Consider the following 12,084-nt stretch of genomic DNA (forward strand, 5'->3'; position numbering starts at 1 on the left):
GGCCTCAATGTGCTCGTCTAAATGGAGATAAAAATACCTGTCTCACTTCATCATTAGTTTGCAGACTAATCTATGCATTAGTGCGCAGAGTCAAAACCTCTTCCTTTCAATCTTAACTTGAATTCATGATATGCCATGACCAAGATATACCCTGAATATTTAGAAGTTGCTTCAGTTACACAACCTTCTACACTTGCACATTGTATAAAACCAATAACCATGGTAACTGTCTCTGGTGGTCTGAAGGCCCTCATCGTTGGTTGGGTTGCCATGGCTTGATCTGGACTGCAAATGTTGTTTTACCTTCAATTATTCCTCTGGAGAACAGGATACAACTTAGAGGAGAAAATTCCTAACCAAACAGTTTACAGACATGATATAACAGTGTTCGATGGCAGATTATGGAAGAAGTGATAGTCTCACATTTCCTCCTCAGATTGGCTAGGAATTGCCCACGCATTCATCCCCTCCTTCTTAAAGAGGTGGTTTTGAACAAAGTGTGTTTGAAAAGTAACCTAACTTGCACACCAAAGTTCTTTATGTGTCTTCAGGTAAGGAGGAAATAAAACTGAAATGGCATGATGATATATCTACTTCAACAGCAAACTGCTGTGTCTAAAGACTTTGGGAATTCCCATTTGTCATTTCTTAGAGAGTCTACCGTACTCTCTCCCTCACCCAGACACCCCTCTTATCCACAAAGGCTGGACAGAAAGAAATTAATCCTATCATTCCTAAGTCAGCCTTATGCGTCCACATTTGCTACAAAGCACCAATAGTGAATAACAAAACTAACACTGAAGAGCTTGAAAAGAAAAATGACTAAGAGAATACTCAAGAAATTATCAGTTTTATGTATTATTATAAATATCTTGTGAATCTGAAGACCTTGCATTTACTGTTCTGATCGTGGGTGATTGCTTTAAGAAAATGTGCCCCAGCACACCATGGACATTGTCGTTTCCCCAAGAGCAGGATTGTGAACTTGCATCTTTTGTTTTTACATGAGGGTATCCCTGTATACTGTCTTCTGTATCATGGCAGCTCTCATCTCTGATGCCCCACGTGGGCACATGCTTGTTGAAGGCATGAAAACATGGCTTGATTCATTCAGTTTACAAAGTGACTCAAAACAATGATCCTCACCCAATTGGGGGGCGAGGAGGGATTAGCTATCGGGAGGACAGATTCTTGAATGGCACAGGCATCCACAGTGTGCTTGCCAAACCTCCCAGCCACCCAAGTGCCTCTGATTTGTCCTGGCTGGGTGCCCAGAAAGGAAGAAGGGGGTTAACAATGTTGGAGCCCGCAGTGTAGGCACTGAGAAATTTCACAGAAAGGGGAAAAAGAAGGTGTTAAAAAAGAAGAATGGTATTTTTAAGACTTGGTATGCTGAGTCTCCTGCTCATCAGTTTTGACAGTGTTCCTTTAAAAACCAGCACCTCACTTCCATCGATTTTCAACTTCACACTTTTTCAAAGTTGAAAATCTTCTATTTTTAGGCTGATGGATGGATAAAATTAAAGGAAAAGAGCTTATGTAGAAATGAACTCCTCAAAATATCATTAAATTACTTTAGGAGAGGGTGAACGGAATAAGCTTTAAAAGTCATAGGAATGTTGTCATGTGATTTGGCTGAAATTTGGTTAGCTTTGACTTAATCTTCTTCAGGCTTCTCTTGTCTCACTATTAAATTGATGGCCATTCTGTTTAATTCTGAGCTTCTTACAAGAACATTGACATTACAATTCAGACAGTTCTATACATGTCCTGCAACGTTTCTGTACAAACATACATTGTTCTTGGCTATTTAGGGATAATATTCCTGGAACCAGACTCAATACTTTATGGATGGGTATTTATTGGGAGTGTTAAATAAAAACATGTAATTTTAACCTTAAAAGGGCCCACAAGATTTCATTAGTTTTCCCTTATAGGATCTGTGAAGAAACTGAGCTCTGGAGTGCTAAAATTATGTACTTGTTCAAGTATAAGAGCTAGGTAAAATTTAAATCTAATCTCTCTCAGTTCAGTGTTCTGCCACTGTTCCAAATTTCTAAATAGAAAAATTTAAATAAGATATTTCATTATAAAGCCAGACAGTGTTTTTCATTTCCCCAGGCAACTAACAGCAATAACAACATCATCCCATGATGACCATGGGGCTATTTCTTCTCTGATTTGATTAGACTCCTCTATGGACATCCTTGACAAATGCTACATTCCAGGGCATAGAAGAGGTCATAGAACGGCTGAGAAGTCTTCAGTGATGTGAGTGCCGACACTGCTCATCCTGGATCAGAGTCTGATTTCAACCCAGCTGGCATCTGCTATTCCTTTTCTGCATCCCTGAGTGCCATCCCAGCAACAGTGGGAACTTAAGAAAAACTTGTAAGATCTGCCCCTTTGGGATAGACTCACTGTAGTCTTCAGAACAGCTCCAGCCTTGGCTTGGCTCTTACATCTTTCTAGAAGGTCCTTCTCCCATCCCTCTACCTTCTAAGTCAATTCCAAATTTCACATTTTCCGTGAAATCTCCTATACCTGCAGCCAGTACCTTCAGATTACGTCTTTCTCGATTATACTCATAGTTCATTTCACACAATTTGACGTGCAATTCTCTAAATGGAAAACGTTCTCTAATTTGTCATGTGTTTTTGTTTGCTGACCCTGACAAGACTATAAAATTATAGACATCAGGGCTCATGTTATTCATTTATGTTTTATTCCTCACCCCTTATTCCCTGTGAGCTACAGCCTGCCTCCCTGCTTCCTCTCTTACCACGTCTCCTCACTGTCAGCACTCTCTAGTCACGTGAAACTACCTGTAGATTCAGTTTCCTTCTGTTTTTTTTTCCTGCTGTGTTCCCACCATGAGATCAGCTCAACCCTTCTACTTGAAGCCTCCCTAACATTGACAGGCAGTCATGGCTACTTATCAACAATATGCTGGTTCTGTCGTCTCAGATCCCATGGTAAGAATGCACTTCCTCCCCTCTTAAGTTTAGGTGTGCCCAGGTGACTTTATTTGGTCAATGGAATGTGAGTGGAAGTCATGTTTGCCACTTCCAGGTAGAAGCTTTTAAAAGCTAGCACATGCTTTCTTGTGCTTCCTTCTCCTTGTTATGGCAACATTCCAGATGATGGAGCCTCTGTCAGAATCCTAGAATGAGGACAAAGTGGAAGAGGGTCCCCTGCCAACGTATGATGAGCATGTAACATAGACATGACACAACTACTTGTTACTTAGGCCACTGAGATGTTAGGTTATTTATTACAGAGGCATAACTTAGCCCATCTTGACAATGAAGTTGACTTAACAGCTCCCCTTTGTTTGCCTGCACCATCGTGTCTTGGTTCTACCTCAATACTTATCCCATTTCCTGTCTGTCTTCCTTGTAGACCATAAACTCCATGAGGATATGGCTTACACCCATGTATCCTCCATGCCCCTCACAGTGTTTGACATATAGTATTCTCTCAAGAAACACATGTTGAGTGAATGAATAAAAGGTGCCCACCACATGTCGAATACATCCTGAAGTTAACATTGGTATTCCTGGATTTTTGCCCATTCTGCTGTGAGTAAACCATGAAACTACTCACAGTTATGGCAGGTGGCGCCAATGTAACCTGTGTCACTGCAGTTACAGTAGAAGGTAGTCCAGGACTGGGAGCAGCTTCCTCCATGTTCACAGTAGTTTGGCAAACACCTAATGGAAGATAAAGCAAAAGCAAACAAAATAAATCAAATCAGTTGAAATAAAGGGAAAATAAAAAATGTCTTATATCCAATTGCATGAATTCATAGTAGAAATTGGTCTGCAACACTCCTATACCTAAGTTAAACTTGAATGACATCAAACAATACTATGGTTTTACCACAAGAGGTGGGTCCACCTAGCACTACTGGGCAATGAAAGGCTCGGAGCTGATTTAGGCAATTAAGTTAAGAATTTCAATATTGGGGCAAAATCTCATTGACTTAAAGTTAATTTGAAGTGGTCAGAATCTGTAAGGTTTTTCATTTACCATAGAACAAAATGTACAAAAATTCTAATTTTACATTTTGGAAAGATTTTGCATTTTTAAAAGAAAGGGGAAAGGGGCAGATAATTGAAGTCACTGTCCTCATGCTTCTCTTTTGAGTGACTGCCAAGAATCTATTTTAAATTACACATGAAATTTCAAAAGATGATACCTGATCATTTAACATGCAAGGAAATTCTAACATTTTTAGAAGTGCCAATGCCATCCTTAAAACGAGGCCTTTAGTACTTTGAGTAGAAACAGTACGACTATTCCGAAAAATATTTTCACCATGCAAGTTAAAAACTCTCTAAAAAATCATATAATTTGACCCAGCAATCACACTTAGACAGCTCTGTTTTAAGGATATATTTCAAAATGTGAAAACTATGTATGCTAATTATCGTTATTCATAATGATGTCGTTCATAATGGTGAATCATTGTAAGTGTCCAACATTAGAAAATTTCTTAGCAAAGCTGTAGTACATAAAATTAATGAGCTATCGTAAAGCTACTACACATGATGTTCACAAAAAGGATTATAACAGACTGGGACTGGATTAGGTGAAAATTCAAGATATGAAGCAGAGCCACAACAAAATAAAACGAACACTTTATATTGCAAAAATGATAGGAAGGAAAAATGTTCGATGTCACTTAGGCAAATAGGAGTGAAGGCAATGTTCATTTTTTCTGGACAGAGATCATGGACTTTGGGGTCACATATATCTGAATTGAAATCCCATCTCAGCCATTTACTCCATGGTGTCTTTGGGTAATTCACTTCATCTCTTACATCCACGATTTAAAATCTCTACCCTGCAGGCACTGTTGCCACTAGGAGATAACCTGGCAAGTGCTCAATATTTGTAGTGAATAAAATTAAGAGTAAAAGCAATGATGAATGCTGGAATTCTTGAAAACAATCTTTACAGGAAAAAACATCCCATGATTTTAAAAGAGAAGACGGTATAAGCAATGAAGTTATAGATGTGGTATAATAGAATAAAAGTGCTCATTGTGGAGCCGTTGAGAATGTGAGACAAGCAAAAGGAAGAGGATTTACTCCAAATGTCCCATATAGGTAGGAAACCCTCCAGCAAGGACTGTTTCAGAGCCCAGAAGCTAATATTCCTGCATATGCTCAGATGTATTATTAGAAATTTTCTGCTCAGCATAGCAAACGTACAATTGTGCTGACAAGGCTGATGTTTGGGAAAAGCTTATTGGTACTCCATGGTATCCAACTATGGCTTAGAGAACAGAAAAAAAAAAAAAAAAGGAGCCAGTAATTCTGCTATGGAACATGTTCACAAAAACCAACCCATGAATAAATTAACAAACAAGGTGGTCCCTTTCCTACTTCAAATTCTATCCTTCCTCTTGATTCCCACTCCCAGCTCCTGATCTTGCTGAGAAGGAAAAGAAATAGGCTTGTCACTCAGATGAACCACAGTCCTTGCCCCCGCCAACCTTGTGCTGTGGAGAAATTGCATAAAATTGAAGCATCCTCAATGCTTCGTGTCCTCATCTACAAATCCAAGCAAGGACCACTGCCTCTGGGTGTGTCCGGACAGAGAGCCTTGGAGCTAGCCTGTGAATGCCCACCTGCCCCCACACCTTTTTTCTTTTCCATCCCAGCACCTCCCTGCTTCTGAATACTGCTTCTTCTGCAGTTGACTTTTCAGCATACTTTTCCCCTTTGAAACTATCAAGTCCTTACATAACCTCTTCACACCCCCATCCCACACCATCCCACTCCCCTCCTCCCACCACCAGACACACACACACATTCCATGCTTGGCAAATAAGGGTATTATTGCTCCCCTCCCTCCCCCAACAGAAAATGAATTGCTTAAGGATGGAAAGCTGAGCAAAGCCAGGTCAGTAGGTAGTTACCCAATAGTTCTTTGGTTTTGGCATCAAGAAAGTTCAGATCACACTCTTCTTGGTGGATGAAGGTATAAAATATTAAACTCAGAAGTTCTCAGTGGCTATGTTTTCAGCCATGAGAAGAAAGTTTCTCTGCAGTGAATGTGAGTATGGAAAAAAATACTGAGGTGCAGCATGCAGCAGAAGACAGAGACGGAGTGGGTGCCAACGATATTTATGTGGCTGGTTCCTATTTTTCCCTAGATTTGGTTACACCTCTGAACATCCTGAGGGCTGGCTGTTTTAATCTATGTTAGATTCTGTGAGATAACCCAAGATCTTTCTTGGAAACCCCCATTTCACTCAGGCTAACTCGAGTTGGGATTCTGTTACTTTCAACCAACAGAATTCTAACTTTTCATAAAGCGGCAGTCTATAAATAGCAAAAATAAATGAAAACACATTTTTCCATAAAATCTACACTTTAAAATATTTTTAAAACTCAAGATTGCCAAATTCAGTAGGGGGAAGGATCTTGGGGGAAAACTATAAGAAATATCTGGGCACTTTGAACACATCTTTAATAAGCCTCACACAAATCTTGCATTGCAGTGTTAACAAACTAAATTTAGCAATGAAATTGTAGGCTAGAAATTCATTTGTTTATGGTCAATCAAAAAAACCAATGATGTATTTCTAAGAGGGAAAAAGAGTACTTGGGTAAGAAAAAATCTAATATTTCTATAATAAGGGAAAAAAATGCTTATAAGGCTGCCTTCGAGCTTGGTTCATTTTGGTTCAACACATACTGTGATTAGAAAAACTCATCTGTAAAGTAGACACTCAAAATAAAAGATGCATGACCCCAATTTGCTTATTTAAAAAGGGTAATTTTATGAGCATAATTTCCATATTCTTTAATGAGTTCATTTTAACTGGTGTTTTGTTTTTTTCTCTCTACTTGGCATAAACTGAGCACTTAAAACATGAACCCAGAAAGAAAACAGCTTGAGGTACCGAAGCGAAAGGAGCCAGGAAGTGTGAGGGCAGCTGCTGTCTTAGGTGTGAGGCCCTTAATCAAATTGCTAAGAGATGATGACTCAGCATTACAGTCTGAGTACTCCGTATATAGGCGCATCTGGGGTCTGTCCTTTCCTTTGGTGCACAGTGATTAACGAAGAAAGCTTTCAGCATGAGCACAACAGTTTTCTTCCTACTATTCAGGTGCCCAAATAAGGTAGTACATGATGTGTGTCAGCGAAGACTCAGAAAGAAAGGCAGACACACTGGAAGCTCTTTGCTTCTTTACAGAAGCAGAGTGTGCATGGTCTGAAGGGAGGTGAAAGCAAGTGTTGAAGCAAAGACAGAGAAGATTTAGCAATGGAAGGAGAAAATAATTAACAGGGACAAAACTTATATACCAATTTCATATGAGAATTTATCATTTTTACCCAAATCAAAACTTCTTCTAAAAAGGAAAGATTGTTGCTAGCTGTGGCTGTGGACCACCTAGGTGAGAGACGAACTGGGAAGAAGAGTCATCTAGAGGGGTCCATGGAGCTCATTAGCGGTCACCGCCCGGTCTGTAGAGGTACATGGTTTTGGCTTCACTGTTGTTGTTTTGTAGTGTGTCAGGTTGTTCACAAGGAGATATGAAAGAAAAAAATGTTTCTCTTTAAAGGCTGATGCACAGCAAGAGAGACAGCCAAAGAAGCTGCTTCAAAGAAGGGAAAGGATTTTACAAGATGCTGGGAGATTGAGCCACTTGGATGACCAGTGGCAGAAATTTCTGGAAATTTAAAACAGAGTCCAGTTTCAAGCATCCTGGCAAGCACGTTTTCTACAAAACACACTTTGTCTCCATGGACATTAATAAGAACAAAAGGACTCCTGCAGTTTTCCTTGAGAAAGAACAGAGTGGTTATTTCCCCAACTTAGCTTTAACTGAGGCCAAGCACAAGTTTCCAGCTGGAGTGGATAAGGCCTGGGAAAAGCATTGCAGTGGGATTCCCGATAGTTCTGGAAAATATAATCTGCTGTTTGTTTATAAATTTAGTAAGTTTCATAGAAGAAATATGAATTTTTGCCTTTTCTTAAACAAAAATCAGATTATTGAGCAATAGTCATAGTGAATCTCATGACTTTATAGGCCAGTGACTTTCAAGTTTACATTTTGAGTTCAACTTCCTCTCCTGAATTCCAGCCTGATAAATCCAGCTATCTGCTTCACAGTTCCACTTGGGTGACTATCTCAAATTTTGCATGTCCACACCTGAATTTCTGATCTCCAGCCTTGCCCCTGCCTCTACCTTCTCCACCCATATCCTTCAGTATAAGATGATGGCAACTCCATACTTACCACTGTCTAAACCCTGAAATTTGAAGGTCCTCCCATTCTCTCACTGCCCACATGTGAGGTAAATCCTCAGAGCAAATCCCCCTGGCTCTGCCTTTAGAATCTGTCCTGCATCTGACCACTTCTCATCACTTCTACGGCTGCCACTCTGGTCTCAGCCACCAGCATTTCTCGCCTGAACAACTGTAATTATAAGCTAACTGATATCTCCCAGCTCCCACCCTTGATCCCTTCAGTTAATTCCCAGCACAAGAGCAAGAGAGAAACTTTCAACACCTAAGGCAGATCATATTGGAATTATCCAATGGCTTCCTGTTTTATTCAGGGTAAAAGCAACATTCTTAAAATGATCTACCAGTTCCTGCTGATCTGCACCCCCATTAATTCTCTGAATTCATCCCTACTCTTCTCTTTTCTACATCTGCTTCAGCCACATTGACCTTTTCATTGTCTCTACAGCACACCAGGGATGCTCCTTTGTCAGAGTCTTTGCCCTGAAGTTCTCTCTACCCAGAATGCTTTTCCCCAGAGGTCCACATGGTCTACTCCTCACCTTCTCCTTGTCTTTGCTCAAATGGCACCTTCTCAAGGAAGCCTGCCACCATCATACTACTTAAAGTTGCAACTCTTCTTCACTCTGTACTTCCAATCCCCTTTCCCAGCTCCCCTTTTTTTTTTGTCCCTAGCACTTACTATCTTCTAACACATTGTACACTCTGCGTATGCATTAAGTTTATCATTTGCTATCTGTCACTCCACAAAAGAATGTAAGCTCCATCCTTGTGGAGGTTGTTGTCCATTGTTTGTGGTCTGTTTGGTTCACTGAGTACCAGTGTAGTAAACAAGTAGGCACTCAATAAATGGTTGTTGATTGAATGAATAAATGAATGATCATTTCTGGGATGCAATAGCCAGCTGAAGCTGCCCTCTTTTAGCTAAGCCTCTTCAGTTAACCACCGTCTAGCTGGCCTTCAGTCATTTACTATTAGCTGCGTGCTACTGAGCAGCATAATGAACGGTGAGTGGGGAAGCAGGGACACAAAACAGCCTCATTTTTTTTTTTAAAGTGGTGAAGAGGTCCGGCCCCATGGCTTAGCGGTTAAATGCGTGTGCTCCACTATTGGCGGCCCGGGTTCAGATCCCGGGCGCGTACTGACGCACCGCTTCTCCGGCCATGCTGAGGCCGCGTCCCACATACAGCAACTAGAAGGATGTGCAACTATGACATACAACTGTCTACTGGGGCTTTGGGGAAAAAAAAAAGGAGGAGGATTGGCAATAGATGTTAGCTCAGAGCCGGTCTTCCTCAGCAAAAAGAGGAGGATTAGCATGGATGTTAGCTGAGGGCTGATCTTCCTCACAAAAAAAATAAAGAAAGAAAGAAAATAAATAAATAAAATATAAAGTGGTGAAGAAATAGTGAGAGAAGCAGAGAGTCTTCTGTGCAGCCATAGGCAAGGAGTAATTTAGAGAGGGGAGAGGAATTCAGGTGAGGGAGTGGAGAAGACGGACACTGTGAATGAGATCCTATGTAGTGTCCTCTAAGGATGCAAGTAAATGATGCAATTTCTTTTGATTACTCGTGGCTATTGGGCTGTATTGTTGGGCCCTAACAGCTTTATCTCCAAAGTATTTACAGAGATCATTGTCTCCAAATTGGTCAGAAGCAGAACTCCTTTGAGGAAGTATCTAGCATTCCCTATAAGTTTGGGTACAATTTTTGATTGATTTTAATGAGATAAAAAAGTCTGTTTGGGAAATTTAATTTACCTATCTAGCTTACATTGATTCTTGTTACCTTTAACTAGATATTCAAAACTGTAATGACTTTTAACCAGCCTTGTGACTACTCTAATAATGTTTAACCAAACATTCTTTTCGTGGTTAGTCTCCTACAAAATATCTGCATCAAGCAGCAATCTGGATTTGGCTTTCTTGAAGGTTTTCCCGTTGCCAACAAGCTTGAAATGAAACTTTGACATGTACTCACAATCACATCTGAGATGTTGTTTTTAACAGCATTATTTCCCCTGTTTCACAGATGAAGAAATTAAGACAGGATGAGGGTAAATAAAGCGTCCAAGTATGAAGTGACAGAGCCAGGAACATGAGCCATGCTACCTATCCCTGAAGCCTGAATTCTCGGGCACTGTGCAGTCCTTCCTCTACCAGATGCCATTTGATCCATCTCCTTAAAAGTCAACTCTAAGCATGCATCTTAGGGCATCACTTCTGCAAAGGGTGGGAAGGAGAGGGCTTCACATAGTTGCCCACTGATTCCAGCAATGCATCAGCAAACTGACAGTTTAGAGTTCCTAAAGATATTTTTGGTGGGAAAAGAAGTCTTAACAACAATGATAATTGGGTTAACTGGGAATAAATAAAGCCACACTACAGAATAAAGTATATATTTATTATATAATCAGTATAGTATATAATTCATTCTATAAATTCTCCACAGTGGTGAAGGGTGGGGAAAGAAGGTTTGATTCTATTTTCAATCCCTCTTTACTACTAATTTGTGAAATCCTTAAAATAAGTCGCTAAGAAGATAGCCCCTGTCCCTGCTCTGCTCTTGCTTCATTTTATTTTTTTCAGATGACAGAGACTTTTTGTACTTTTCCTAAGCCTATCTGAGTTACTGTGATTGCTTCTAGACTGCCTGTTTTTGGTAGAAGGGCTTTATCAGCTATTATTGCAAGCCAGACAAAGCCATTTAACTTGTCCAAAAATTGATGGCATATTATTTAAAATAAACTTAAGAATTATATAATCCTACAAATATAGAAAATGCAGAAGTCCGTCGAGGACTATTAAGCAATGTGGAAAATACATTCAGGATCCATCTTTGGTCTTTGAATGCAGGGATACAGGCTTCGTGAATGTTATAGAGCCCTTGACTGAGCATCCACACATAGGGGCCAGGGTGCTCCATGAGCATCATAACAATGATCGTGCCCAAATCTTCATCACTTAGTATGTTAGGTGTCTTCTTTAGGCATGAAATGTTTAATCCCAGAAATTTCTGAATTCAGTATCAAAAATTTAAGATAATCAAAACTTTAACATTAATATTGTTAGGTAAAGAAGGAATATGGTACTGAAAGAGAAAAATGGTCCCAAAGCTGATCTCAGCCAGAAACTTCTGTAGGATGTAATTTGCATCTTTCAGAGAAGAAACTAGCATTCTTGATTTTGAAAAAATGCTTAGGCCTATTTATAATGGATTTTAGTAGGATTAAGATCCAATGTCAGCTGACTGTCAACCTTAGAAGAAACCTTATTTAGGACCTGAAACAGTCTTGAATCAAGTCAAGGAAACTGATAAGTATTAATTGGACTTTTTTCTTTTTTAGTGGGGGAGAGGGTCAGTCTAACAAGGAATATCTAATTCTTTCTTTCTAAAAAAGGCCCCTGCCAAAAGTAAATCTTTAAATTGGCCTGAGATAGATCTTTTCCCTTGTAGGAAGATTGTAATAAACTTTGAAAAGATTTTTTTGATAGTTCTTTGGTACTTGTAATTTTTAAGGGAATTTGGCCTATTTGAGTATGAGCCTTGTAAACTCCAATTTAAAAATTATAAGATAACTGATTTAGACCTTAAAAATCTGCCTTAGTAGTACATCTAAGATAAATTAAGTTCACCAAAGTTAAATGTTCATTTTCTGGATATTTAAATTTTACAAGTATTTGTGACATTCTGGGTTTTTTTATTTTTTTTTATTTTTTGTTTATTCCAGTAACACTGGTTTATAACATTGTAAAAATTTCAGGTGTACATCATTATACTTCTATTTCTGCATAGATTACATCATGTTCACCACCC

The 12,084-nt window shown here is 39.4% G+C and overlaps 1 protein-coding gene across 3 annotated transcripts in view; it reads right to left on the reverse strand.

The window, feature by feature from the left end:
- Positions 1-12,084, reverse strand: part of CNTNAP5 (contactin associated protein family member 5) — a 760,035-nt gene that overhangs the window by 295,586 nt on the left and 452,365 nt on the right. For all 3 annotated transcript variants that reach the window (XM_014782496.2, XM_087435029.1, XM_087435030.1), the window contains one exon: positions 3,607-3,713. In XM_014782496.2, the coding sequence (XP_014637982.2) occupies positions 3,607-3,713 (107 nt within the window). The remainder of the gene's footprint in view (positions 1-3,606; positions 3,714-12,084) is intronic.

This window comes from Ceratotherium simum, chromosome 9 (assembly GCF_057802395.1).
Source record: "Ceratotherium simum simum isolate JZ-2026a chromosome 9, ASM5780239v1, whole genome shotgun sequence".
In the NCBI taxonomy this organism is placed as follows: Eukaryota; Metazoa; Chordata; class Mammalia; order Perissodactyla; family Rhinocerotidae; genus Ceratotherium; species Ceratotherium simum.